General features: G+C 61.6%; 1 protein-coding gene across 1 annotated transcript; it reads left to right on the top strand.

Moving 5' to 3' along the window:
• Positions 1-1,981: 1,981 nt before the first annotated feature.
• PIAS4 (protein inhibitor of activated STAT 4) lies at positions 1,982-26,412 on the top strand. Its single transcript, XM_069497446.1, has 11 exons — positions 1,982-2,033; positions 6,661-7,087; positions 16,635-16,719; positions 17,919-17,960; positions 18,333-18,423; positions 18,511-18,639; positions 18,716-18,821; positions 21,699-21,772; positions 21,924-22,084; positions 24,426-24,556; positions 24,672-26,412. The coding sequence occupies exons 1-11, from the start codon at positions 2,007-2,009 to the stop codon at positions 24,929-24,931; spliced, it is 1,533 nt and encodes a 510-aa protein (XP_069353547.1). The 5' UTR covers positions 1,982-2,006; the 3' UTR covers positions 24,932-26,412.
• Positions 26,413-27,886: the final 1,474 nt, after the last annotated feature.

Raw genomic sequence — 27,886 nt, 5'->3', positions numbered from 1 at the left:
GCTCAAACAATCCGCCCGCCTCGGCCTCCCAGAGTGCTAGGATTACAGGCGTGAGCCCCCGCGCCCGGCCTGCAGTGGCTATTCACAGATGACTTCCTACTGCTGATCAGCACAGCACCTGCTCCTTTTCCAACATGGGCCAGTTCACTCTCCTTAGGCAACCAGGCGATCCCCGCTCCCAGGAGTTTGCTATATTGATGCTGAACTTAGTGCAGACACCCAGCTGGCACCACACTGAATAGCCAGAACTCCTGGGCTCCCACCTCAGGCTCCCAGGTAGCTGGGACTGCAGGTGCACACCACTGCGCAGGCCTGTCATTATTTCAAGGCAAATCGTATACCATTTCCTCTATAAATTTGCTTGAAACTTGTCTCTGATAAAGACTCCTTTTGAAACACAGACACAATACCATTATCATAGAAAACCTTCAAATCATGAGAGTTGCAAAAATCTACAGGTCTGATAAAATTTTATGGAACTACACACACACACACACACACACACAGAGCACGTAAAATCTGATGAAATCTAAATAATGTCTGTACTTGAGTTGATTGTATCGTACTAATATCCATTCCTGGTTGCCAAAACACACTATGTTTATGTATGTGGTTATTACAAACGATGCACAAAACTCTACTATTTTTGGAACTTCTTGTGAGTACTAAACTTTATCAAAATAAATAAAAATCAGGCTGGGCACAGTGGCTCGTGCCTGTAATCCTAGCACTGTGGGAGGCCCAGGCAAGAGGACTGCTTGAGGCCAGGAGTTTGAGACCAGCCTGGGCAACATAGCAAGACCCTCATCTCTGCAAAAGTAGGAAAATTAGCCAGCCTTGGTGGCGCGTGCCTGTAGTCGAATGAGCTGAGCAGAAGACTTTGGTTTTATAGACAGAGAAAGGGTGAAGGAAAGCAAAAGCAAAGAACAAAAAGTGTATTAGTCCTTTCAAAGGCAGGGACAGGGAGACGAAAAAATAAGTAATTAGTTAACACCAGGTTACTTCTGGCTACATTTGTGCCTAAGGATTAAAGCAAAGGAACGTCACTACCGTGCCCATTGGAGGTTGAAACTGGCCCGGTTGAGAAATTAGCTGTTATAGTCTCCCTTCAGACATCTCAGCAGGTCAGATAATTTAGTTTAGATTTGGTGACCTGGAACACCATCATGAATGACTCCATTTTGATTTTTAGTCTGGTCTGTTGGTGCCGAGGGCAAGAGGTTACTCCAAAACAATGACCTCTTCTAGTTTTTCTTAACACTACTGCCTTTCCTTAAAATTTTGGTATTTCATCCATCATGGCCAGTTTTGCATTAATTTTTACGTTTGGCCGGGCACGGTGGCTCACGCCTGTAATCCTAGCACTCTGGGAGGCCGAGGTGGGTGGATTGTTCGAGCTCAGGAGTTCGAGGCCAGCCTGAGCAAGAGCAAGGCCCCGTCTCTACTAAAAATAGAAAGAAGTTAGCTGGACAACTAAAAGCATATAGAAAAATGTAGCTGGGCATGGTGGCGCAATCCTCCTGCCTCACCGAGGCGCAGCGCTGCACGCACTGACGGCCGCTGCAGTTGAACAACCTTCCCCTTCTCCGGCGCCGCCGGAGTCTGGGCACGCACCTGGCGGCCGCCGCGCGCTGGAAGCCGACGCACCTGGCCGCATTGTTGTTGCCGTCACCGCCCCCTCCCGCGTGCCGTCCCCAGACGCGACCCAGCATCCGCCCCCACCTGTGCGACGCGCCTGCCCCTTTAAGAAGGCAGACGCCGCCAGGGGTGGGCGTGACCGCCGCGAGCGAAAGAGGAAGGGGGAGCGGGAGTTCGGCGTCTCTGATTGGCCCGGGGTCCGGGCGGCGGCCCCGTGCGCCTGCGGAGTACGCTGCAACGCGCGCCGTTGGGGGGAGGAGCGTGCGCGGGTGCTAATTGGCCCGAGCGGCGGCCCCGCCCGCGAGTGGCGGGCGGTCACGTGACGCGACGGCTGGGGGCTCCCGGCGCGGGGGACGCTGGTGGCCAAGATGGCGGCGGAGCTGGTGGAGGCCAAAGTGAGTGAGCGGCGGCGGCGCCGGCCCGGGCGGGCTGGCGAGGGGGCGGGGGCCGGGCCGCGGGCCGAAGTCTGCTCCTTCCGCCTGGGGCCCCACGGCGCGGCCCGCCCGCGGCTCACCGTACGGGCCCCCGGCCCCCGCCCCCGGGGCTCAGGGTGCGGGCGGGGGGCGGGGAAGCCGGGGGCGGGGCCCCCAAACCTCACCCGGGTCTTCGCGCCGGGAGTCGTTGCCCTCGACCCTGCCCGAGCCGTTAGGGTCCAGGTCCCCAGCGCGGCGACGGGGCCGCGCTTCCCGGCTTGGGGCACAGGCTCCCTGGACGGCGGGACGGGCCGGCTGCTCCTGCTCTCCCCGTTCCGAGCCGGCGTCCGTGCTCGGGTCGGGGGGAGTGTCCACGCCTCGTCGCCCCCGTGGCACCGGGGGCTGGTAGTTGGGTCTTATCTTCCCCACCCAGCAAGCCAGCCTGTGGGTTGCGACTCCCTCCCTGCTCGGAAGGGTCCCCTGACTCCGGGTAGTGTTCTGCCCCTAAAGCACAGTGTGTCTTCTTGGGGTCTGCACCCCAGACAGGGGCTGGGAGCCCCTATTCCGCTCCCGCGTTGGTCCCGGAGCCCCGCCCCCCTCCTGACACTGTCCACACCCCGGGGTGGGCTCTGGGTTCACATGGGACCCACACTTTGCCCTCCCCAGGGGCCAGAGCCCTGACCCATGTTCTTGCCAGACCTTCCTTACTCCCCTTTTTCAGTCCGGAGTCTTGGGCTCTGCTTTCCTTCTCCTTGCTTTCCCACGGGACAGAATCTGTTAACCCGTCAACTCTGCCTCTGGGGCTTAGAAGCCCCACGCTTGCAGGATCACTTCCTATCTCCAAGCCTCACGTTCTATCCCCAAGCCTTGGCTGCCCCTATGCTCCCTAGCGATTTTACGTAGGTCAGACTCCTTTCTGCCTACACAGCCCCCAGAACGTTTCTGCACCCCAGCCCTGGCTTCCTAGCTCTCTCCCTTTCTGCCTGTTACACTGGTCCTTGGAGGGTCCCCGCTGGGTCAGGGTGGGCCTCTTTCTTTAGCATAACTGCCGCTGTTGCTTCTGTGTGCTCTGGGTCCTGGTCCAGGTTCCATGTCCTGTAGATGCAGTCCTCTGCCCTAGCTTGGGGCCCCTTTTAACCTACTTGGGACTGAGCTCAGAGTGACCCTGTCCCAGGAGTGTACCTTCTCCAAGTGCCTCCCCAGAGATGTGGGTCCAGGACCCTTAGAAGTGCACTCAAGGCCACTCGTACCAGGGAGGTGGGGGATCCCCAGCCCTCTTCTGGTTTTCCCTCCCCAAGGTCCTGCCCTACCTACGTTTTCTTTTTTTCTCTCCTTCCATCTTCATACGTCGCCCTTCTCTTCCCGCTGGGATCTGAGCTGCAGCCCCAAAGTTCTGTGACGAGAGGGTATACCCTGTCCCCCAGCCCCCAACTCTACACCACACACACTTCTGCCTCTCTCTAGGGTTTTGGAAAACAGAGACTTGCCCTACAGACGTGTAGGTCTGAACTCTGCAACCCCAAGGTGGCAGCCTCCAGGTTTGAAGTTCTCTGGAGCCCTGAAATGTAACCTCCTCTCGAGGCTGTGGACCCCATCCCTCCGACCCCAGCCTCGGGTCTGGTCTGCAGTCTTTTTTTATACCGTCCAGGGCCTTGAAATATGATCTGATGAACTCTCCTTGACCCTCTCGTGGCTGGGCCCCCCACCCCAATTATATCAAGTTGACCCTTCTTTCAAGTTCTCTAAACTGTGAGTCTACATTCAGGGGGGGCTTGGGGCTGCGGCACAACTTCCCTGACCCTAGGGAGCTCTCTGTCTCCCTGAGTCTCTTGCTACCTCAGAGCACCCTAAATGCCATTGAAATGTCCCCCTTTTTATGGCAGCTTTCCCCAAGCTGTCATACTAATGGCCATAGATTCTGTTTTTGGGGTGCACAGTGGGCTGGTCGGAGGGGAGAACGTTTCAAGTGCTTGCTGATAAACTTTGAAATCTGAGATTCCTGAGGCCTTGGAGTCAGGTTTTGGGGCCAGGGGTGTCCATTCAAACAGCACCCCCCCACCCCACCCCACCCGCCATTTTCCTGGAGAGGGGCGGCTTACTGAGCTCCTCCTGTGCGCGAGGAGCCCGAGCCGGACAGCTGCCTTGTCTCGCCTGGTGTTTTCCCACGCGGCTTCCAAACAAGCCTGGAGTTGAAACGCGGCTCTGGAAGCCATCGGGGCCTGGTGCTGTTTATAAACACGGGTCCAGTGGCAGGCGGGTCAGGATGAAGCCAGGGCAGAAAGTGATCTTCAGAGCATTCGGGGCTTCTTCCTGAATGTCTGTACCTGCCTCATCCCCCCAAAGTGTCAAGGGCAGGCTCCTCGGTGGTGGCAGCTGCGGAGAAATCTGAGTCCGGAACATATGGCAGCCCAAGGGGTGTGCTGTGGGATGCAAGAGCTCCGGATGTGCAGCCCGGACGGAGGGGCTCCCCGGGGCAGGTTGACGTCAGCAGGTTCGCCAAACCCACCTGCCTTTGGCCCAGGTGCCAGCAGTAAGCGTCCCCGTGACACTGCCTCTCCTAAGGGCTTGGGCCTCTTCCAGAAGAAACATCTTGTCCGCAAGCCTTGTTGTTTTCCGCACAAGGTAGGAAGTCAGGCCAAGGGAGATGAGGCTTTTTTGTTCTCAGAGCATCCTGGAGTCTCTGAGGGCCAGCAGCCCGCGTAGGTGCCCGGATAGCCGGTGTACTGGTGAGTGGGGGTCCTCCAGGCGGCTGGGGGTGAGTGGAAGGGACGCTTTCAGGAGCCTGGGGGACAGGGGTCCGAGTGCCAGCCCTGCACTTAGACTTGGTGGGCTGTGGGCCAGCCGTGACCCTCTGAGCCTCAGTTTCCTCACACGATGGGCGTGGCCACTGTGAGGTTAGTGACGTGGAAAGACCCTTCTGGCACCTGGCACGAGGTAGACGCTTGGCACCACGAGTGCTTTACAGAGCTACGGCTGCAAGCGCAGGGGGAGGACCCTGCAGCGGTAAGAGGCCTCTGTAGGCAGATGTCTGTGTTCTTCGAACCTGCATGGTGTCTCTGCTTCTGCAGGACCTTGCGCACCCCTCCCCTCATCCTTCGCCAGGAGCTGGAGACCCCCAAGCCTTGTGGCACGGGGGCCACTGCATACGCACCCCAGCGGGGCTGCCACCAGCTCGGGCCCTTAGGCTCTTCCAAGTCGAGTCTCAGCAGTTTATTGGTTTTTTTGGGTGCACTCCTGCCCTGGGTGCCAGCTCTCTGTGTCCACTCTTGTCACTTGCACTTTCTTTTTCCATCCCCCAGGGCGTCTTTTTTTCCCCCCACTACGTTTCATTCCTCCCTGGCAAGCTCTGGGGCTCTGTGGGTGGCCCCCAAAACCCTGCCAGCCCATCTCTGTAGGACACTTTGCTTATGTAGCTGGTCGGGAGCTTTCATGGGGGGTGGACCACCACCAGGTAGCCCCTGCTCAGACACTGGAGTTGGCTGGGCACTTCTGTTGGTTCCATTTAGCTGGACAGGCCCTGCCAGGTAATGGGGGCTGGGTCCTGCCAAACCTCATTTGTCACTTTGCCGCAGCTCTGTTAACAGCCTCTATGGCAGCAGGAGCCCTGAGGCCTCCCCCTTGGACCAGTGGGTCTCAACTAGGCCCGGCTGCTGCCTCGCTCCTCAGATGCTGGGCAATGTCTGGAGATGGTTTTTAGTTGCCACGACTGGGGTGGGGGGTGCTCCCTGCATGGGGTGGGTGGAGGCAGGGATGCTGCTGAGCGCCCTGCAGTGCCCAGGACGACCCCACTCCAGAGAACGTTCCAGCACCAGTGTCCGCAGTGCTGAGAGGGAGAGAGCCTGCCAGAGACGGCCAGCAGGCATTTTGGGGACTTCTGAAGTGCCCGGCTCTGTGCCAGTGCCCAGGGTGGTAGTGTGGTAGAGGGACCACCCGGCTTTGGTGTGGGGCCTGGGTTTCAATCCTGGTGCCGTCTTCTCCGAGCTGCTGCTCCGTTGTCTGTAGTGGCACCCACACCGACTGAGCAGGGGCGCTTCAGGAGTCAGAGTTAGATAGATAATCGCACGTCCCACTAGTTCTTGGCAGGTGACTAGTATTAAGCACACGTGCGACCATCGTCGAGACTGAGGGAAAGGTGTCTGTGGCTCAGCTGTGAGCACTGGCTCTGCCAGGTGCTCTACATGAGTCACGTTGTCTGCTCCCCCAACATTCTGACGAGCTGGATGTTGTTTTCCTCTCCAACGAAGAGACTGAGGGTCAGAGAGGCTGTCCCTGTTTGCCAACTAGGCACTGGCAGGGACCGTTTGTGGGCAAAGCCAGATTCCTGGTTCCTGCCCTGGGGATGCTTTCAGGCTGGAAGATGGGGAAAGGGAACCCGAAACAGAAGGTGGGGGCTTTCAGAGGAGCTTTGCTGCCTTGGTAATGCTGGGGAAGTTGGGGGGGCAGGGCTTGGTTCAGAGGGGCACCGTGGGGGGGGGGCGGCGAGCATTGGGCCCCAGCAGGGGGTGCTTCTCACGCCCCCAGGTCAGAGCCTGGGAGGTGCCCTGTCCCCGTGGTGGCCGGGTTGTGGTTGCGCTGGCCTCTAAGTGCGTGTGTGGTTGCTCTTCCCCAGAACATGGTGATGAGCTTTCGAGTCTCCGACCTTCAGATGCTCCTGGGTTTCGTGGGCCGGAGTAAGAGCGGACTGAAGCACGAGCTGGTCACCAGGGCCCTGCAGCTCGTCCAGTTTGACTGTAGCCCCGAGCTGTTCAAAAAGATCAAGGAGCTGTACGAGACCCGCTACGCCAAGAAGAACTCGGAGCCCGTCCCTCAGCCCCACCGGCCCCTGGACCCCCTGACCATGCACTCCACCTACGACCGGGCCGGCACCATGCCCAGGACTCCGCTCTCGGGCCCCAATATTGACTACCCCGTGCTCTACGGGAAGTACTTAAACGGACTGGGACGGTTGCCCGCCAAGACCCTCAAGCCAGAAGTCCGCCTGGTGAAGCTGCCCTTCTTCAACATGCTGGATGAACTGCTGAAACCCACTGAGCTAGGTGAGTCGCCGCCGCGCGGGCGCCTGTGCTCTGAGTGTGCACCCGCACCCGCCGCCCGGCCACACAGCCGACGAGGATGTTCTCTGTGGTGCAGCCAGGGCGGGGGTGCCACGGGGGGCGGGGGGGCGGATCGTCCTTCCCAGGAAGCACAGGGACTGTCTTAGATGTCGGTTACCTATGGCCTGTCACAGGTTACTCCCAAATTGAGCAGCTTAACACGGTGGCCGTCTGTTAGTTCCTGTAGCTGCGGCTGGGTGGCTCATGTGGCTGCCTCATGTGGTGGCTGGCGGGCCTCAGTGCCTTGATGGCTTTGGCTAAAGACACATGACCCTCTGCATGCTGAGAGCCCCACGGCTCACACGCACCAGAGCCGGTGATCCAAGAGGGAGTGTGCGCAACCCAGGTCCAAGCCCCGGTCCTTGTTATAATGTAATCTCCGGGCGTGTCTGCCTTGGCTTCCGCCACATTTTGGTGCTCAGGCAGCTCTGCTGCGGCGTGGCCGTCACGGAGGGCCGTGTCAGAGGCTGGCTTCTCTGCTCTCTTTTCCCGCGGGAAGGGGGCTGGACAATCGTATCCAACCTTCCTTCCTTCTTGCCCCTAAGGCTCTTGTTCCTGGTGGCGTCCTGCGGGAGCAGCCTCTGATTGCAGGCTCCGACGGCTGCTGGGCCGCTTCTGCCGTGTGTTCCCCAGGGGCTGGGTGATTGGGGCTGGAGGGGATGTGCTGGGGCTCCATGGTCCCCTCTTTACTCATTTTTTGGTCCCCAAGTGTTGATTGAACACTGCCATGTGCCAGGACCTCGCAGTACACAGCAGTGTGGGTGGCCTTTGAGGACTCAGGCTGCAGCCTGGTCCCTGAGATGCTGCCCTGAGCTTGGGGCCGGGAGGGCCTGCCCAGCCCCAGCCTGCCGGGCTCCTGAGAGCAAGCAGAAGGGGCCGGGCCTTTTGTGGGCCATGTCCAGGCTAGCGGCTTCTACCAGGGTCCTGAGTGCCCCTGGAGGCCCCGCCCGTGGTCTCTTCCTCCTGCCCCCACCTCCTTCTCCGCAGTCCTTCACTCACACACAGGGCATGGAGCAGGGCTCTTGACAGAGCCCCTGCCCTTGCAGAGGTTCCCTTCCAGCACTCCACTGGTGGCGCAGGGGCCCCCAGCCTGTGGCCTGCTCCATGGGGCCGGTCACTGCCCGCCCCCCCCACCATGGCCCACTGTCCGCATCTCCCACTCAGCTCCTCCTGTCTTTATGAGTTGGCACCATGTGCTGTGGCAGAGTGCGGCCTGACAGAGGCTGCAGTCCCCGTGCGCCCTGCCCCCACGTCCCTGGCCTGGCAGTTCAGAACCTCGGTGCAGGCCCCCTCCCACCTGCTGACCCAGCGCCTGGCTGGCCCCCTGCTGCGCTGGGGGCCCCTCTTTGGCATGCAGGCCTAGGCGCCAGCCCAGCCGGCCTCCTCTCCTCTGCCCCAGGAAGGGGCTGATGTGGGGAGGGATACATGCTGCCTCTCCCTTCCCACCTGCAGCCCCCAGAATTTGTGACGTTAGGCTGGGGGGGCTGTGGTTTCAGGTGGGGTTGGAGGAGGTGGAGGCAGGAGGAAGGCCCTGCCTGTGTTTCCTGTAGCAGCCTGAGGCTCCGCCTTCTGGTCCAAGGCTCCACCCTCCATCCTTAGTCTCCGCCCTATGGGCCGAGGCTCCTCCCCACAGAGGAGGCGTTTCACAGGTTGGCCCAGCTGCACCTGTCGTGGAGTTGAAATGGTGACGCTGGGGACCCAGGGCCTCATCTTGGGCTCCTCCAGGCTGGCTTCCCTGCCTTTGTGCTCCTGTCTAGGTAGAAGAGAAGGAAGCCTTTTCCCTGCAGGCTTCTCCAGCAGGGCTGGCTGGCTCTGGCGTTCGTTAGGGCTGGGTTCAGACTCCTCAGGCCTTGAGCATGACCCGGGAAGCCTCAGGGCGGGCTTGGTGCTGGGCGCAGGGCCGGGACTGGCCGGCCTGGCCCCCCTCCTGCCGGATCAGATCGCAGGCTTCCTTCCTGCAGGGTGAGCAGTTGCTCCGCCCCACCATGCATCACTGTGCCCTGAGCCCCCAGGGACCCCAGTCACCTGATCTCCGGGAGAGCCGGCTCCCCGTCTACACCCAGAATGACTCTGTTGTCGGCTCAGAACAAAGAGGCCGACCCCGCCCTGCCTTTCCTCCCCACAGTTCTCTGCCCCCATCTGAGGGCCTGGGAGGGGCACTCCCACCAGGGTGCACCCCCTACCCTGGACCCTGTGCTCTTGGGGGTCCCAGGGGGCCAGGTCCTTAGAGGTTTGCCTGTGCCGTGTCCTGAAGCGGTCGGTGGGCCTGTTATTCCAGGGCTGAACTCTGTGGCACTGGCGTTGCCCAAGGGCCACCAGCCTCCCCTTCCCCTCACCCCTGGCCGTGACCTGCCAGCCAGAATGAGGCCCACTGTCTGGCCTGCTTCCCTGGGATGGAGAGTGCGCTGGGCGACAGGAGCCATAAATCACGAGGATCAGGGCCGGGGCTGGGGGAGGGGAGGGCTGGATCCCCTGGGGAGGGGAAGGCTGGCGCCCAGGACCGTCCGGAGACTTGCCCAAGGTCACACGGCAACCTGACTTCATCCTCCCGCCTCTGACCCCCTTTGTGAGCACTGAGCCCCGTGGCCCTGACCTCATGAAGGTTGGGGACCCCATCTCACCGAGGGGAGCTACCTGTCCTCCCCTTCCCAGCCTTCAGCCAGGTGTGCCCGGGGCCCAGGCCCTCCTGCTGGGGCCCACGGGGAAGAAGAGAGGCTGTTGTGAGACTTGGGGCAGAAGGAGGGAACACGCTGGCGGAGCCGCTCCTCAAAGCTTCCCAACATCCCCTGGTGCCTGGGGTGTCAGCCTGTCCCACTGTCGTGCAGGGTGCGTGGCCCCTGTCTCGATGACCCCAGGTGCCCCCCAGAGGTGGGTGGCTCTGACACTGGCCGAGAACCCCTGGTCTGGCTGTACGTAGGCACACACGTGCCTCTTGTCCGGGCTTAGGTTCTTTGCCCAGCATTGCCGGAGTGAGAAGCAAGGTAGTGGTGGGCCCTGCCCAGCGCTGTGCAGGTGATGGTTAGACAGCGCCAGGTGACACATGCTCTGACGGTTACAGGGCTCCCAGGACAGGCTGGTAGCACGTTTATTGCACATCTGTGAGGAAGTAGCCAGCAGGAAGGCTTCCTGGAGGTGGCGGCACTCCATGCAGACACAGAGGGCCAGTTCCAAGAGGCTGGGCAGAGAGGAGGGGCAGGGGAGTGTGTTCCAGGCAGAGGGACCAGCGAGGGCAGAGCCTGGCCGGGAGAGAAGGCTCATTCACGGGACTGAATGGAGGACATTGTGACCCAGGGTTGCTTTGCCCTGGGAGGAGGGACAGAGCAGCCCGGCCCTGGGTGGCAGAGGCCAGAAAACCTGAGAATGGGGACTGGGCACCCTGAGGTCCTAGTGAGCTTTTCCTGCTCCTACTTTTGGGGATCTCTCTGAGGTCAGAGGGGTCGAGGGGCAAACCTGCCACTCACAGCCAGGCCTGGCACGGACCCAAGGCCACCGTTCCTCCATGGCATCTTTGGGTCTGTCCTGTGCCCTGGGGGCCTGGGCAGTCACGTGAGGTCTTGTGCCACTGTCTCCTGTGCAGGGTGGTCTGGCCCACTCAGCTGGCTGGGGCCTCCCATGCCCAAGGTTGGCTGGGGTGAGGGGACCCACGGGCTCTGCTGCAAACTCCGGCCTCTGGGAGCACCCAGTGCTTGAGGAGGAGGGACAGTCCTCCCAGGACCTGCTGAGGATGCCCACCTCCAGGCCAAGTCCTGCTGCCCATCTGTCCCGTCTGCCCCATCTGTTTCCCACCTGGAGGTCCCCTAGTCCCTCAGCAGCCAGAAGCTTTCCGGACAGAAGGCTGGCCATATCCCTGCTGTTCAGGTTGCTCCCCTACCTGGGCCGTGCTGACTCCTGCCTGTCCCGTCCCTGCCCTCCCTTCCTCCCTCTCTCCTCCTCTGCACCCTGCTCCAGCCACATGGGCCTCCTCGCTGTGCCTCCCACATGCCAAGCACTGTCCTGCCCCAGGACCTTTGCACAGGCTGTGCCTCTGGTGTGCTCATTCCTGGGTGCCCACATGGCTCCTCCAGGGCTAGGCTCTGTGTCACCTCCCCAGAGGCCTCTGTCTGCCCTCACTGCACTCCTGTTGTCCACCAGAGCTTTCTCCCTGTGTTGACTTTGCTTTTTATGCCTTTAGTTTTTTACATTTTATTAATTTCTGTGTGTTATTTACATCTGTAGGACTGGTTTGTTTCCCATGGCTGGGTCAGGTGGGAATGCGGGTGCGGTGTGAGCAAGGACGGGCAGTGACAGGCAGCCGGGAGGCCACAGAGAGAACAGCGGGGAGCTGACGCTCAGGCTCCTCTTTCCATGGTGACCGTGGTCTGTCCTGCGTGTCCCTGGGAGTAGACTGGCAGGTTCCTCGCTCTGTGAGTGGAGGAGCTGGGGTTTGAGCCCGGAGCTCCCTGGCCGGGCCTGGCTCTGTCCAGGTGTGGCCGCCAGTGGCCCTTCACACAGCCAGGACACCTGTTCTGCCTCCTCCGGAACAGCACGTCCCTCAGACCTGGACTCCGTGCCGTGCCGACTCGATCCTGGGAGTCAGTGAGGACCTGCCTGTGTCTGGAGTCCCCGGGGCGGGGGTTGGTGCTGGTGGCTCTCACTGGGCGGGCAGCGGTCAGAGCCCACATGTGTCGGGGAGGGGTTGTCTGTCCCTCTGTCCTGGGCCTGGCCGGGCCAGGGGTCAGGAAGCTGCCAGCAGACAGCATGGGCCGGTGGGTCGGGGAAGGGTGTCCCATCCCATCAGCTTTCTAAAATCTCCATTTCCTTTTCGTTAAAACTTTTATAAAATGACACGTTTGTGATAGAAGACCCAAGTGAGCTGCAGAGAAAGCAGCCGTGACTCCATGGCCCGGAGCAGCCCTCGGCCGTTTGGGCCTGTTTCTGCTGCTGCCTTCCTTTGTGCAACTGTATGAACATGTGGCTGTGTCCTGACGGCAGTTTGTAACCTCCCCCCACACACCGTGAGCATCTGCTCTCGGCATTAAATATTCATCATCGGCGGCATCTTGGGAGGCTGCCGGCAGCCCGGGCTGGAGATATGTGCCGGGCCTGGGATCGTGCACCCCAGCTGCCCTGCCGGCTTCTGGCTGTCCCCTCCCCTCATCCCTGGGTGATGCGAGGGCCTCGGCCTGGGTCCTCCTCAGCCTGACCTCCTCAGCACCTCCTCCCAGAGCCTGCTCTGCTCCGCCGTGACGTCACCTGGCCTCGTGGGAGCCGTGGGAGGTGGCAGGTGCTTCTGGTTCCTGCCGTGTCCGCTCCTTGGTATGGAAGGCCCACAGGTGCCCCTGTACGCCGGGCAGCAGCACTCAGAATGGCCCGCCTCGGTGCAGCTCACGCCTTAGTGGCCCAAAGAGAAAGAGTGAGAGAAAGATGGGAAACCGAGTTGGTTCTCGGGAGATGACGGTTTTGGGGAAAGGTCAGACAGGGAAAGGAGAAGCTGTGGTCTCTAAACAAGGCGCCCAGGGAAGCCTTTCATCCTGGTAGCCTTTGTGCAAAGACCAACATGGGGACCATGAAGACAGTCGGGAGGAATGTTCCAGAAGAGGGAATGGCGAGTGCAAAGGCCCTGTGGCAGGGCATCCACAGCTGGTGGGGATTCGAGGAGGCCAGAGTGGGCATGCACAGGAGGCCTTCTGGGGTCCTGTGGCCCTGAGCAGGGGGCCGGAAGGGGTGTGGTGGGCTGGGAGGCTGCAGCTCTGGCCCTGCGTGAGGAGGCCCTGGGGCACCAGCCCAGGCAGGCCGGCAAAGTTGGCGGCAGGGGTCCACATGGGGTGTGGTTTTTGTTTTTGATTATGTTTTGAGACAGAGTCTCACTCTGTCACCCAGGCTGGAGTGCAGTGGTATCATCACAGCTCACTGCAGCCTCCAACTCCTGGGCTCCAGTGATCCTCCTGCCTCAGCCTCCAAGTAGCTGGGACTATAGATGCATGCTACCACCATGCCCAGCTAATTTTTAAGTTTTCGTAGAGATGGGGACTCGCTATGTTGCTCAGGCTGGTCTCAAACTCCTGGTCTCAAGTGATTCTCCTGCCTCGGCCTCCCAGAGTGCTGGGATTACAGGCATGAGCCACTGTGCTGGGTGCTGGGTGCTTTGAAAGCAGAGCTGGCAGGATTGGCCGAGGGAGTGGACATCTGGGGCGACAGTGGGGATGAGGAAGTCATGGACGTGCCGCGTTTCTGGCCCTGATCAGCTGATGGGGCATAATTGCTGCTGACCACGATGGCAGAAGCACAGGTTCAGGGGAGACCCCACAGCCCCTTGTGACAGCGTAGGGTGGGCCATGTTTCTGGAGGGCATCAGGCAGCCCCCTGGGACACTCCAACAGGAGAGTTGGGGTGCAGAGCATGACCCCAGGGTAGGACCCCGATCCTTGCTGTCCCATGCCTAGGTCACGGCCTTCCTCACTTTCTGAGCGCTGTCTGTCCAGGCACAGGATGGCAGCCGTTCCCTGGCCAGCTGGGTGGCTCCCGAGCCGTCTGCTGGGACCCATGCTCCTCCCCTGCCTCCCAGAAGCCACTGCGGGTGGGGGTGGGGTGTTGGTATTTCGACCTCCTACCCAGCCTCTGAGGCCTAGCTCAGATGTCGGCTCCTGCGAGGCCTCCCTGCCCCCTGGCCCCCCAGTAATTGCTCCCCAAGCTCCCCGGGCAGCTCTGGGTGTGCCTGCAGGTGGCCTGTGCGCACCCTACCCCCCCAATTAGGCGGCCTTCCTCAAGGGCCCCGGCCAGTACTTGCAGCCTGGCAGCGCCTAGGGACCTGCCAGGCTCTCAGCAAACAACCGGGGTTGGCTGTAGCCATCGCAGCACCCTCCTTCCTGAGCGTCGGCCATGCGCACTGGGCCCCCGAGAGACAGGACGCGCAGGTGCAGGCCCGGGAGGGCCCCCCCCCCCGGGCTGGGGTCCGAGCCCAGGCCATCTGGCTTCTGAACCTGAGCTACTAAAATCAAAATCAGGCCGGGCGCGGTGGCTCACGCCTGTAATCCTAGCACTCTGGGAGGCCGAGGCGGGTGGATCGCTCGAGGTCAGGAGTTTGAGACCAGCCTGAGCAAGAGCAAGACCCTGTCTCTACTAAAAATAGAGAGAAATGATCTGGCCAACAAAAAATATATAGAGAAAAAATTAGCTGGACATGGTGGTGCATGCCTGTAGTCCCAGCTACTCGAGAGGCTGAGGCAGGAGGATTGCTTAAGCCTAGGAGTTTGAGGTTGCTGTGAGCTAGGCTGACGCCACGGCACTCTAGCCCGGGCAACAGAGCAAGATTCTTATCTCAAAAAAATAAATAAATAAAATAAAATCAAAATCAGACGTGCTTGTCACAGAGCTACCTGTTCTCATGGTTGGGAAGGCTCTAAGGCAGGTTGGCAGATGCAGCCCCATCCCGACTACCTGTCTCATAAACAGGGTGTCACAGGCGTGTGGCCACTCCTGCTGTGGCGTTGTGGCATTTGCTTCCGTGGCACAGTTGCTTGGTCATGACAGAGAGAAGGTCACCTGCAGAGCTCAGCCCTATGTAGGAGCCGTCGGCCACCCCAAGTTCTGAAGGGTTTGAGGTTCTGTCTCCCCTCCCAGCTACTCAGGGCCTGCCACCGTGGCCAGATTCTTGTCCCTGCCCTTCAGAGGTATAAGCAAATACACATTTACACAGAGCCTCCCTCTGTGTTTGCCTGAGCAGTAGCGTGATGCTCACGCTACTCCGAGCTTCGGGTTTTAGAGTGGCAGAAACATCCGGAACTTTTCATCCTTTATCCCCATTTTCACAGTTGCATAGTATTCCGTTGTGTGATGGCCCAGAATGTTCTTTTACCCAGACCATGTTGACAGGCATTTAGGTCATTGACAGCCCTTTGCCGGTAGAAGCCGTCCTGTGTGACGTGTGACCCCAGCGTGTGCGAGTCCGTCTGCGGTTGCGGTTCCTGAAACACAGGGTTGGTGGTCTTGGCTTGTGTCTGAGCTTCCGATAGCTCGTGCCGTGGCCTGCCTAGAGGTTTCAGTCCTGCAGCCTGTGTCCTTGTTACATTTTATGTGTCTTAACTTCACGTGGGCAGCCTCCCCAAGTGGTCATACAGCCTCTTGGTAACCCCACCTGCAGAGCGTTCCAATCGCACCACGGCCTTACCAACTTCTGGAATTGTCAATCTTTTAATTTTAGACACTCTGGTGGCTGTGTCGGAGGTTCCAAACCGGTCTTGGGTTCCTGGAACAAATCCCAGCAACCTGAGACACTTGCTAACGTTTCATTGAGAATTTTTACATCTCTGTTCATGGGAGATATTTACCTGTGATTTTCCTTTCTTGATGCATCTTGGTTGGGTTTTGGTATCAGGACTATTTGGGCCTCATAAAATAAGTTAAGAAGTGGTCCTGCCTTTTTGTTTGCTGAGAGTTTATGTAAAGTTTATATGATTTGTTCCCTAAATGTATTTTGGGTGTGTTTTGTTTTGTTTTGTTTTGTTTGAGACAGGGTCTCACCCAGGCTGGAGTGCAGTGGGGTCATCACAGCTCACTGCAGCCTCCAACTGCTGGGCTCAAGTGATCCTCCTCCCTCAGCCTCCTGAGCAGCTGGGACTACAGGCGCCACCACCACGCCCAGCTAAATTTTCTGTTTTTTAGTAGAGACGGGGTCTCGCTCTTGCTCAGGCTGGTCTCAAACTCCTGAGCTCAAACAATCCGCCCGCCCCGGCCTCCCCGAGTGCTAGGATTACAGGCGTGAGCCACCGAGCCCGGTCAGTCATCCGTGTTAACCCTTTCATTGCTCAGCATAAGCATTAAGGGCTGCCCCTCTCTGCCGGCTGCCCTGGCTGCATCCCGCAAGCGCCGTGTCTTCGTGTCTGCTTCAGAGCGTTTTCTGACCAGCCCGCGCTGCTCAGTGCGGTTACAGTTGAGAGCTCGGGGCCCCCGACTTGTCCCTTTGCGGAACATCCCCCGACTCCTGCAACCAGCAGGTGCTTTGTGACAGCAAGTGAGGCCCTGCGGTGGCATCTCCAGGCCTCTGCTGCTCCCGTCACACCCCGCCGGGAGCCGGCCTCTTGTGGACTCACGTTGGTGCGCTTGGAGGTTGACTTCCGTGCCTCTTGCGCAGGCCTGGGAGTGCCCCAGGCGGACCGTGCAGGTGACTGGTGGCCTGAGGGCAGGTGGAGAGCAAGGGCCAGGCCGCTGTGTGCTGCGTGAGGGTGGGCGGGTGTCCTGCCGCGGGCCATGGCCTCCTCCCCCAGCCAAGCAGTCGTCCGTGTTCCTGCACGGACGCCTGAACTCCAGAGGGCCGTGGGGCCGCCCCGCCCCGAGAGTGGCCCTACCAGGGAGCATGGGCGGGGGAGCTGAGCGGCGCCCACCCCGTCCCACACGTTCAGCCAGCCAGCTTCCCACCTCCCGTTCCCTGGTCCGAAGGGGCAGGCGCGTGGGAGTGGCGGGCTGCGGGGCTCGCTGGGGACCCCACGTGGCACTGACCCGCCCGTGTCTTCAGTCCCACAGAGCAACGAGAAGCTCCAGGAGAGCCCGTGCATCTTCGCGCTGACGCCGCGGCAGGTGGAGCTGATCCGGAACTCCAGGTGCGCTGGGGCCCCACTGTCCGCTGCCGACCTGCTGGCTTGGGGGAGCCTCGGCCTTGGCTGCCGCGGGCCCTACTCGGTCCAGAGCAGCGCAGGGAACAGGAGTGGTCGTTCTAGAAAGCCCCATCGTGGGTCTTAAGTGCCTGCCCCGACGTGCTGGGCCGAGTGCTCAGTGTCAGCACACACTTAGCCCTCCGAGCCCTGCAGCCCGAGAGCGGCAGACTCAGTGTCCCCCTTTGACAGGGCCCCGCCCAGATTGTTCTCTGGGGAGGGGCGTCCTGGGCGCTGCAGGTGCTGAGCAGCGTCCCTGCCCCCACCCACCCCATACCAGGAGCTCCCTGCCCTCAGTGTGACAACCACAGATGTCCCCAGACATCTCCGTGTGTCCCCTGGGGGCAGGATGGCCCCCAGGTGAGGACTGCTGAGCTATGGCAGGTGAGGGACAAGGGGCTGGGAGTGGCCACGCTGCTCCCTGTTCCCTCGCTCAGGCTCTGAGGCCACGAATCCACGTCCTGTCTCTGTGGATCTGCCTATTCTGGACATTTCTTATAAACGGAGTCACACACTGTGTGTCCTCCTGTGTCTGGCGTCTCACTGAGCACGATGTCCTCAAGGTCCCTCCACGCTGTGGCCTGTGTCAGAGCCTTGTCCCTTTCCATGGCTGAGTGATAGCCCGTGTGTGGATGGGCCGTGTTGGGTTTGTCCATCCACCTGTGGGTGGACACTGGGTGGTTTCCACGTCATGACTGTTGCTGGTCGTGCTGCCGTGAGCACTCACATGGGAGTCTTTAGGTAGACGTGACTTCTCACTTATCTCGGGTGATTTCTTATTGAGATCTGTCCTTGGGTGTTCTTGGGTGTTGTCCCACTGCTGTGCGTTGGCTGGGTGACACTGGTTTGCGCCTGTGACTTCCTTCATCCCGGCAGTGGCCGGCGTCACCGCCTGCCTTTATTCCCGGGGCTTTGCGCCTCATTCCCACGTTCCCAGCTAGCAACAGCCCCCTCGCCGTGGCCCCACAGACACCCACGTCCGCCCAGCCTGCACAGAAGGGGACTGGGCCTCAGTGTCCCAGCTCGGGTGGGGGCAGCCCTGCCCAGGCAAGGTCCCCTCCCCGCTGGCCTGATGGGCAGGTGTGCTGTGCTGCCGCCCACGCCCCCCGTGCCGACCTGTCCTTTCCTCCCCTTGGTTTGCTCGACAGAGAACTGCAGCCCGGGGTCAAAGCCGTGCAGGTCGTCCTAAGGTAGGCCCAGGTGTGCCCACGACCCCAGGGGTGGGCCCTCGAGACCCCTGCCCCTCTCTCCATCCTGGGTGGTGCGGCCTTTCCACGTCATGTCGCGTCCCGGACGCATCATGGCCCAGGCCCCTCAGAGTCTCCAGCCAGGGCCAGAGCCTGGCTCCCACTTCCTGCCATCCGTCCTTGCCAGGGACACACTGCGACCCCCGGCCACCCAGGCAGACACTGGGCCCTGTGAGCCCCATGCACGGTGCAGCCACGTGCCACCTTCTCCACTGCCCCCGTCACTGCTGTCCAGCACCCACGAGTATCCTCCCCGAAGCACCGCACCTGCACCCCCTCCTCTGCCTGAGGCCCCCCGGCCTCTTATTGTTGCAGAATCTGTTACTCAGACACCAGCTGCCCGCAGGAGGACCAGTACCCACCCAACATCGCCGTGAAGGTCAACCACAGCTACTGCTCGGTCCCGGTGAGCAGCGGCTGCCCCTGGATCCACTGTGGGGACGGGGCCCGTGGGGGGGCGGGACCGTGGGACCCGTGGCCTGTCTGCTTGCAGGGCTACTACCCCTCGAACAAGCCTGGAGTGGAGCCCAAGAGGCCCTGCCGCCCCATCAACCTCACCCACCTCATGTACCTGTCCTCCGCCACCAACCGCATCACCGTCACCTGGGGGAACTACGGCAAGGTGAGTGCACCCCCGACACCTGGCCCCGTCCCACCTGGCCCCGGCCCGGCCCTGACCTCCAGCCTTCTGTCCCCAGAGCTACTCGGTGGCCCTGTACCTGGTGCGGCAGCTGACCTCGTCAGAGCTGCTGCAGAGGTTGAAGACCATCGGGGTGAAGCACCCGGAGCTGTGCAAGGCTCTAGGTGAGCAGTGGGTGCCGGGGGACACCTGGGTCCGGGGCACCTGGCCCACAGCTGGCTCCCGCCCTCGCCTATTGGGGCAGTCCCAGTTCTGTCCCTGGGGACCCTCCGTTTGCTGGGTGTGATGTGCAGGTGTAGGCCCAGCCTTCGGAGTGTCTGGTCTGTCAGGGGCCCCGTGGGGACCTGGGCCACCCAGGGTCCAGCTCTGGGGCCTCAGGACAGACAGCCTGTCACCTCGGGGGTCTGGCAGCAGCACGGCGGGAGGTCTCTGGAGGAGGCTGGAGGAGGAGGGGGAGCTGCGAGCAGAGGCCCCCAGGCAGGGTTGAGCCCAGGCTGGCCTGGGAGCGCCCCGGCTGCAGCCCCCGGGGGTCCAAGCCACCGAGGAGCTGGGGCCTCATCCCTAGGGCAGCACAGAGCCCGGGAATGGCTGGGGGGACCCCAGGCAAGCCAGGCTCTGAGCAGACGCTGCCAGCTGCTGTGCGGTGGGGTGAGGGGTACGGGCGGCAGACGGCAGAGAAAGTCGGAATGTGAATGGTGAGGCCGAGTTTATCTTGTTTGTATTCGCAGCAACTGAACCTTTTTTTAAAGTGACATATAGAGCATTTTAAAAACAAAACCCCAAGACTAAGCTAGACTGCCCTGTCTGTTCCTGTGCCCCCACCCTGCGGCCTGCCCAGGGCACAGCCAGGGCCCAGCGTGTCCCGCCTGGCCGCTGTGCGGCCTCGGGCAGCTTGCTGCCCCTCTCCGGTGGCCACTCTCTTCACGAGAACAGACCTGAGCCGTCTCGGGGCCATCCAGGCCCCTCTCTGGGTCGCCCCGGGCCTGTCTGTCCCATGGAGGGGGCGGGGGTGGGGCCCTGCCGGGGGTGGAGGGGTGGGGGGGGTGGGGGGGTGGGGGGGGTTGGGATGGGCAGGGGGCGGGGGAGGGTGGTTCCTGGGCCATTCTCAGGTGGGCCCGGTGCCAACCCAGCCCCTGCAGACGGTGCCGGGAGCACCTTGCTCGCCCTCCTGGCGCCAGGCTGGGCCCCTGCCCCTGACATCCGGAAGCATAGAGCGGAGCTGGCGTTTTGGGGGAGGGCGCTGTGAGCCCCGTCGTATTGAAGCCCCCGCCCACTGCAGGCATCCGCAGCCCCTACAGAGAAGGACGGGAGGGGTGATAAGGGGTCACCTAGGGAGGTGAGGCCCGGTGATGTCCCCGTCTGACCAGGGACACTGGTGCAGAGCGGCAGCCTCAGAGCCCTGTGACCCGAGGCCCCACTGGCCCTCCGCCCCCACCTGCCTCTGCCGACGGGGCAGTGGCCGCTCAGCAGGGCGGAGGCTGGGCGTGGTGGGCTGGACAGGCCTGAGCTGGGCACCCAGAGCCCTGTGGCGCTGGCCGAGGGGGCCCCTCCGGGGGCTGAAGCCTCAGGTTTCCTCTGAAGCCGGCCCCAGGCTTGGCGTCTTGGTCGCTGGCTTTCTCTAGTTGACTCGCAGCTTGGAAGTTCTGTCCTTTGTCTCACTCGCCCCCTTCCTGCTGCGCACCTGGTCTTTCTGTATATGGGGCACGGGGGAAGGAGGTCTCGCTTGAAAACCAGACTCGGGCTCGGCACTCTCTGCTGGGGAGGCTGAGGCAGGAGGATCGCCTGAGCCCAGGAGCTGGAGGCTGCAGTGAGCTGTGATGAGGCCACTGCACTCCAGCCTGGGCCACAGAGCAAGACCCCATTTCAAAATAAAATAAGACCATGTATGCCTGCATCCCCTTCTCGTTTCCCAAGGTCTTTTGGAGGGAGGGTTCAAGGCTTTTGTTGGCCAGAGCAGGAACCAAGGAATGCAAATTCATACTAGGGTGTGAGTGACTGACGTAGCCTTGGCTCACTTGGACGTCCTGCAGGAGGTTGAGCCGCCGAGGAGCCCCCAGCTCCTCACATGGGCTGTGGGTCAGGCCTAGCCTGTGGGGGTCCAGGGTTGGGGGTCAGGAGGAGGAAGTGGTCCCCGAGTTTGCAGAGATAAGTGATTTTCCAGGCAGGTAAGGGGGAAGAAGGGAGAGTTCCAGGCAGAGAACGCAGCAGGACAGCAGGGCTGGGGTAGGGACAAGCTGGCACAGTCACCCTCGCTTCCCTGGAGCTGGGGACAAGGGCCCAACGGTCTGGGGCACGAAGGGAGAGACCATGCAGGCCCTGGGCCAGGGTGGTCCCTGCCCTGTGGGGTCCAGGGCTGGGGTCTCCTCCTGGCTGGGCTGATCTCGGTGTCCCACATCCTGGAAGCAGAACATGCAGAAAAGCGCCAGGGAAACCAGACGGCCACTTACCCACCCCAGGGCTGCCCTCGGGGGCTTCCTCCCGCCCGGCTCTCCTAGTGGGGAAGAGGGACCTCTTGCCCGGAGTGTCACGTGGTGCTCCCTCCCTCCCGCACAGCTTGGCAGCAGGAAGTCAGGCTTGAGCTGCTCCTGGTGGCAGTGCCCGGTGGCTGGCAGGGGACGCTTCCTGGCCCTCTGCTGTGATCCGGGAGGCTACAGGGTCTGTCTCGGAGAGGGCGTCCCTGCCTTGCTCCTGGCTGTGTCCTTAGCGGTGGTGTTCTGATGGCGGAATTAACAGTCACCGAGAATGACCCTGTGGGTGGCTGTGTGTTGCCTGGATCTTCCGTGGGTCGTAAAAAGCCCCAGCAGGTGGGGAAGGCCCCATCTGCCACCTGTTTTTTGGGGTGCCAGTTAGTTGGTCTGGGGCACCCGAGCCAAGTCAGCAATGACGGTGGCCGCTGCCCGGCTTTCCTCACAGGGGTCCCTCGGGGCCCGAGCTGTGCAGTAAAACTGGGGTCTCATCGTCGGGGAGATGGGTGTCCGGGGTGCCCCCAGCCAAGCTGCGCCGCCCCTCCCTTGACGGCACCCTCTGTCCCCTCCCTGCAGTCAAAGAGAAGCTGCGCCTCGACCCCGACAGCGAGATCGCCACCACCGGCGTGCGCGTCTCCCTCATCTGCCCGGTGAGTCGTGCGGCCCTCACCGCCGTTGCCCCTCCTGTTGGCCCTTCCCGGGCTGCCAGGCCTTGGTTTGGTCCGTCAGCGTCCCTGAGGCCGCGAGCGAGTGGCAGGCCCTCATGGGAGAGCCCTTCTCACGCCGCCCGCCCTCCCGCAGCTGGTGAAGATGCGGCTGTCTGTGCCCTGCCGGGCAGAGACCTGTGCCCACCTGCAGTGTTTCGACGCCGTCTTCTACCTGCAAATGAACGAGAAGAAGCCCACCTGGATGTGCCCGGTGTGCGACAAGCCGGCACCGTACGACCAGCTCATCATCGACGGGTGAGTCTCGGGGCCTGTCCTGGGCTAGCCCACATCTTGGGCCCTCCTGTGGGAGGCCGAGCTGATCTGGTCCTCGAGCCCCGGGAGGCCCCGACCTCCCTCTGCAACTGGCGGGCACAGCAGGGGCCACGTGGTTGGTCTGGAGCTTTGGAAACCTCAGGCCATGAGAAAGGGCCGTTTCTTCCCGGCAGAACTTATCAGAGCCTTTGCTGCAGGGGCAGAGTATAGCTGAGGCAGCAGCAGGTGTCTCAGGTCCCCCATTGTTCCCATGTGGCTTGGGCGAATGTGACCTTGAGCTCCCACATAAAATGGAGGCCCGAGAGCCCAGCTGGGAGGTACTGAGGTGCAGGGAGCTGCTTCCCGAGGGCGCTCTGCCCCCTGGTCGTGACCCTGCACAGAAAGGGGAAAGGACAGGTGTCTCTGCAGGTTCCGGCCTGCACCTGCCCTTCCCAGCGGTGCAGGTGTGGCTGGGCTGCCCCCTGGCCGACACTATAGGCCCCTCCCAGGCCACAGGGGGACAAGGAGGACAAGTATTTTCTGCTCAAAAGGGAAACTTTGCTCTTTGCTCAGGTCTTAAGTTTCCAGAAACTGAGCTCTGTTGTCCGTGGCACCTGATGCGGCTCCTGCCCGGCGCCAGCCACGCCCACCTCCTGTCGCTGAGCCGCTGGCCAGGGCGTGAGGTCGCCGCCGGGCATGAGCTCGTCCCCACACAGAGGGGCAGGTGCTGCCCGGGCGGCAGGCCGAGTCCATGTAGATTTGTCCCCCAGACGACCCCTCCCCAGGCGTGTCCTCCTCTCCTGGGAGGTGACCCATGGTCCTTCCCGCTTTACTGACGAGGAAACCGGGGCTCAGAGGAGGCACCCGCAGCTGCAGACCAGCCCCGGCTTGCAGGTGGCTGGGCCGGGACTGGAACCTGGGTCAGGCCAGCTCAGCCTGGGTCGGCTCCCTGGAAGGGCCAAGCGGCAGCCTCCACGCTGCGCTGCCTGGGGTGGAGCGAGGAGGCCCCTGGGGCCCGGGCACGTGGGCTGGGCTTGAATGGCCGCTCTGTTCCCGGCCTGGCAGCTGTGCGGCCCAGTGCCTGCCTCCCCCATAGTCCCGGAATCTGGGGCTCAGGCCCGGGGCCGTGACAGCTCCAGGGGCTGCTGGGACCAGGGCAAGGGGCTTCCTGGAGGTGGAATCGTGGTTCATAGATTCATTCCACAAGGCTCTGCCACCTTGCCTGTGCCTGGTCTTGAGCTGGGTGACCTCAGGGTCCCCAAAAGGACCCTGTCCCAGACTTTGCCTTCGGGGAACCCTCCTTTGGGGGGTGGATGAGACGACAGGCCACACACACACTCCTCTCGCTGTGGCTCCCTGAGGCAGGGAGAGAGAGAAACTGGGTGGGGCTTTGGAGGGTGAGTAGGAGTTTCGCAGGCAGGGAGCTGTGTTCACACCCAGGTGACCACCTCTGAGTGGTGTGGTGGAGGCCTTGGGGTGGGGGTGTGGCTGGCCTTGGCGGGAGGGGTCCTGTCGGCCTCAGAGCAGGACCAGTGTCTGTCCTGTGCGGCCCTGACAGTGCCGGGGTCTGGTGGCCGTGGCTGCCACAGCCAGTGCGCCCCTCATGGGCCTCTCCTCAGATGCCCCGGCTGCCAAGCCCACCCGTCCTGCAGGTGGGGAACCCGAGACCCTGGTAGGAAGTGGCGGGGGCAGGTCCAGAAGCTGGGCTGGCCACTGGCCGTGTGGCCCACAGCCCTTCCTGGGTCTGTGCCCGTCTGCAGAGTGGGCTGGCAGCCCCTCGGAGCCAGCGGGTGAGCCACAGCGGGCACACGGGGATGCTGCCGTTGGTGTGTGAGCTGCTAGTCCTGCCCCTCTGTGGGGCCGGGGAAGCAGCCGCCTTCCCTCCAGGCCGCAGTGTTCTCGTCGGCCAGGCTGGCAGCGCCGCGTGCAGGGAGGCACGCACGCACCACTCTGGCCACTTGTCCTTGGGCAAAGTCACCTCCTAGGCTTTGGCTTACTCTCCTGTAAAAACAGCAGCGCAGAGGCGAAGTCCGGGGTGGAGGGAGAGCAGGGCGGGATGCGGCTAGGGGCAGGCAGCAGCCCTGTGGCCCCCGGGCCCATCCTCTGGAGGGCAGTTGTGGGGGCTCCTGACTGGTCGCCCCTCCCCATGACTGTGTCCCTGCAGGCCCCGCAAAAGCGCCTGACTGTGGGTCTCCGCTGGGCACCGCCCTGAAGCCACCTCTGGGGAGAGGTGGGCGGTGACCTGGTGCTTCTGGGAGGGGTGGAGGGTACCGGGGAGCCCAGGCAGGGCGGTTGGCGGGTGGGGGCGCCTCCCGGCCAGGCATCAGCTCACTGCCCCGCCCAGGCTGCTGTCGAAGATCCTGAGTGAGTGCGAGGACGCCGACGAGATCGAGTACCTGGTGGACGGCTCGTGGTGCCCGATCCGCGCCGAGAAGGAGCGCAGCTGCAGTCCCCAGGGCCCCATCCTCGTGCTCGGTGAGTCCGGCCCGTGGGTTTGGCCGTGTCTTTGTCTGACGCTGGCCCCGCTGATCCCCGAGGTGGGCGGCCAGAAAGCTCCCTGAGCACCTGTGCCCATCCCTGTTGCCCGCAGGTACCTCGGACGCCAACGGGCTGCTGCCCGTCCCCAGCGTCAATGGGAGCGGCGCCCTGGGCGGCAGCGGTGGTGGTGGCGGCTCGGTCAGTGGCGCCGAGAACGGGAAGCCGGGAGCAGATGTGGTAGACCTCACGCTAGACAGCTCGTCGTCCTCGGATGATGAGGAAGAAGAGGAGGAGGAGGAGGAGGAAGACGAGGAGGGCCCCCGGCCCAAGCGCCGCTGCCCCTTCCAGAAGGGCCTGGTGCCGGCCTGCTGACCGCCGGCCGGACGCTCGACTTTCCTGGTGCTCACACGCGGGGCGCGGCCGGCTCGGTGCAGAGGGAGGAGTGGTTTTTTTTTTTTCTTTTTACTGTCATTTATTTTGTTTTTCCACCCCTTTCCCTGGCTCCTGGCACCTGTACCTCTGGACTCTCCTATCCGGGGATTAAAAAAAAGTAAAATGACAAAAAAAAAAGGTACAAAAAAGAAAAATGAAACAAACAAAAAGTCAGACTCTTAACAACAAGGCCAGCCACGCACACAACTGCTTCCGCCGGAGCCGAGCCCCGAGTGGGAGCTGACCCCGGGAAGGGGCAGCGGGGGGAGGGACCCAGGAAGCCGCACGCGCCCTCCCCTCCGCGCCGCCCTGGCCACCGCCGTCCTGGTCCCACGAGCATTCCAGCTGGCGCAGAGGCGCGGGCAGGCGGGCAGGACGGCGGGCGGGGCGGCCCCTCTCTCTGGCGACCACCACTTTGACATTCGTCTTTGCTTTTCTCTCTGCAAACGGGTCCTCAGCCCGGAGACCCTCGAGCGCCCGCCGAGCAGCGAGCATTTTAGCCAAGAAGCCATGGAGTGGGTTGGGGCAGGGGGTGGCAGGGTTGGGGGGCGGGTGGTGGGCAGGGCGGTGGGGGGCTGGGGAGGGCTTAGCCACAGATGTGTTGTATTTTTTGAAAGTGCAATAACTTGGTATTTTGAAGACCCGGTGTGTGGCCAGGACCCCCCGGGGAAGGCGGGGGCCCCAGGGTGCGGCACCATGTGGCGTGGGGGGGTCTCAGTTTTCTAGCCAGCTACCTCGGTAACTCCAATTCAGGTTAACTTCCCTACGGAACAGCACAGATGTTCCCAGCTGCCGCTGCCGCCGCCAGGCCCCAGTCCACGGGGCAGGGAGGGCAGTCACCTCCCGAGGGGCAGCAGGGACCCGGCCCCCGTCTCTGGTTTGGGTTGGTTCCTCTCCCTTCTTTTTGCTCTTGGGTTTTCCACCGGGCGGGAGGCTGGCCTGGCACCCCCTCCCGGGAGCCTCGATCTGCCAGCAGGACCCAGCCCGGCCCCTCTGGGGTCCCTTCCCAGGCCCCCCAGCCCTCGGCCTCAGGGGTCCAGCAACTGTGGGGGCTTCCGGGGCCCTGTCCGACGCCTGCAGGAGCCCACGGCCGGGTGCCCAGGCCCTGCCCCCGGGAGGCGGCAGGGCACGGTCTTGCCCTGGGTCTCCGATGCCCCGTTCTGTTTTGCTTTTTCCTCCCCCCCAGCAGAATCATTCTTTGTATAAACAGCTCTTGTAGTCAGGAAGCAATATCATTTCAGGTCTGCAGAAGAAAGGGACATAGATCTGGTCGAGGGCAAATCCAGTCTCACTGTATAAACCGGCTGCGCAGCCCGGCCCCTCCCGCCTGCCCTGCAGCTGCGGGCCGCTGTTTTCTAATATTTGTATTCTAATTTAATTGTTTTTAAAAAACACAAATAAAAAAGGTCGAGGTGAAGCCACCAAAGTGTCTGCTATTCTGTGTCCTGGTCTTAAGGTGTGTCGCCGGCATGAGGCGCCCCGTAGGGTGGCGACAGGGCGCGGAGGACAAATGTGCATCTTTCCTCCTGTTGCCTGAGGTTGGGGATTTGGAAGGTGCAGCACGTCATCAGCGAAGCAGGTCGTACCTTGGACTGCCACTGCCAGGGCACGGTGTCCCCACTGCACTGGGACACTTGGGAGAGGTGGCTTGGGTGAGAGGAGGTTGTGCCTGGCTCCCCTGAGAAGACACAGGAAGGGCCAACCAGCATGAGAAGCAACGTCAGGGAAACACGCTTCAAATCCTGGTGCAGTGGCTCATGCCGGTGGTCCCAGCCACCCGGGAGGCCGAGGCGGGAGGATCACTTGAGCCCAGGACTTTGAGACCAGCCTGGGCGACATAGCAAGATCCCATGTGTACAAAAAATTTTAAAATTAGCTAGGTGTGAGGCTGGGCGCAGTGGCTCACACCTGTAATCCTAGCACTCTGGGAGGCCGAGGCGGGTGGATCTCTCGAGATCAGGAGTTCGAGACCAGCCTGAGGAAGAGCGAGACCCCGTCTCTACTAAAAATAGAAAGAAATTATCTGGCCAACTAAAATATATATGGAAAAAATTAGCTGGGCATGGTGGCGCATGCCTGTAGTCCCAGCTACTCGGGAGGCTGAGGCAGGAGGATCGCTTGAGCCCAGGAGTTTGAGGTTGCTGGGAGCTAGGCTGATGCCACGGCACTCTAGCCCGGGCAACAGAATGAGACTCTGTCTCAAAAAAAAAAAAAGCTAGGTGTGGTGGTGCACACCTGTAGTCCCAGCTACTCAGGAGGCTGAGGCAGGAGAATCGCTTGAACCCAGGAGTTGGAGGCTGCAGTGAGCTATGGTGACGCCACTGTACTTCAGCCTGGGAAACAGAGCAGGACCTTGTCTATAAAAAATAAAAAATCTGGCCGGGCGCGGTGGCTCACGCCTGTAATCCTAGCACTCTGGGAGGCCGAGGCGGGTGGATCGCTCAAGGTCAGGAGTTCGAGACCAGCCTGAGCAAGAGCGAGACCCCGTCTCTACTAAAAATAGAAAGAAATTATCTGGCCAACTAAAATATATATAGAAAAAAATTAGCCGGGCATGGTGGCGCATGCCTGTAGTCCCAGCTACTCGGGAGGCTGAGGCAGGAGGATTGCTTGAGCCCAGGAGTTTGAGGTTGCTGTGAGCTAGGCTGACGCCACGGCACTCACTCTAGCCAGGGCAACAAAGCGACACTCTGTCTCCAAAAAAAAAAATAAATAAATAAAAAAATAAAAAATCTAAAAAAACAATTAAAAATTGTGGCCGGGCGCGGTGGCTCACGCCTGTAATCCTAGCACTCTGGGAGGCCGAGGTGGGTGGATTGTTTGAGCTCAGGAGTTTGAGCCAGCCTTAGGAAGAGCGAGACCCCATCTCTACTAAAAATAGAAAGAAGTTAGCTG

This window comes from Eulemur rufifrons, chromosome 2, assembly GCF_041146395.1.
Source record: "Eulemur rufifrons isolate Redbay chromosome 2, OSU_ERuf_1, whole genome shotgun sequence".
NCBI classification, from domain to species: Eukaryota; Metazoa; Chordata; class Mammalia; order Primates; family Lemuridae; genus Eulemur; species Eulemur rufifrons.
Note: the sequence above shows the minus strand (reverse complement) of the source record. Positions and strands in the feature narration are given on the sequence as shown.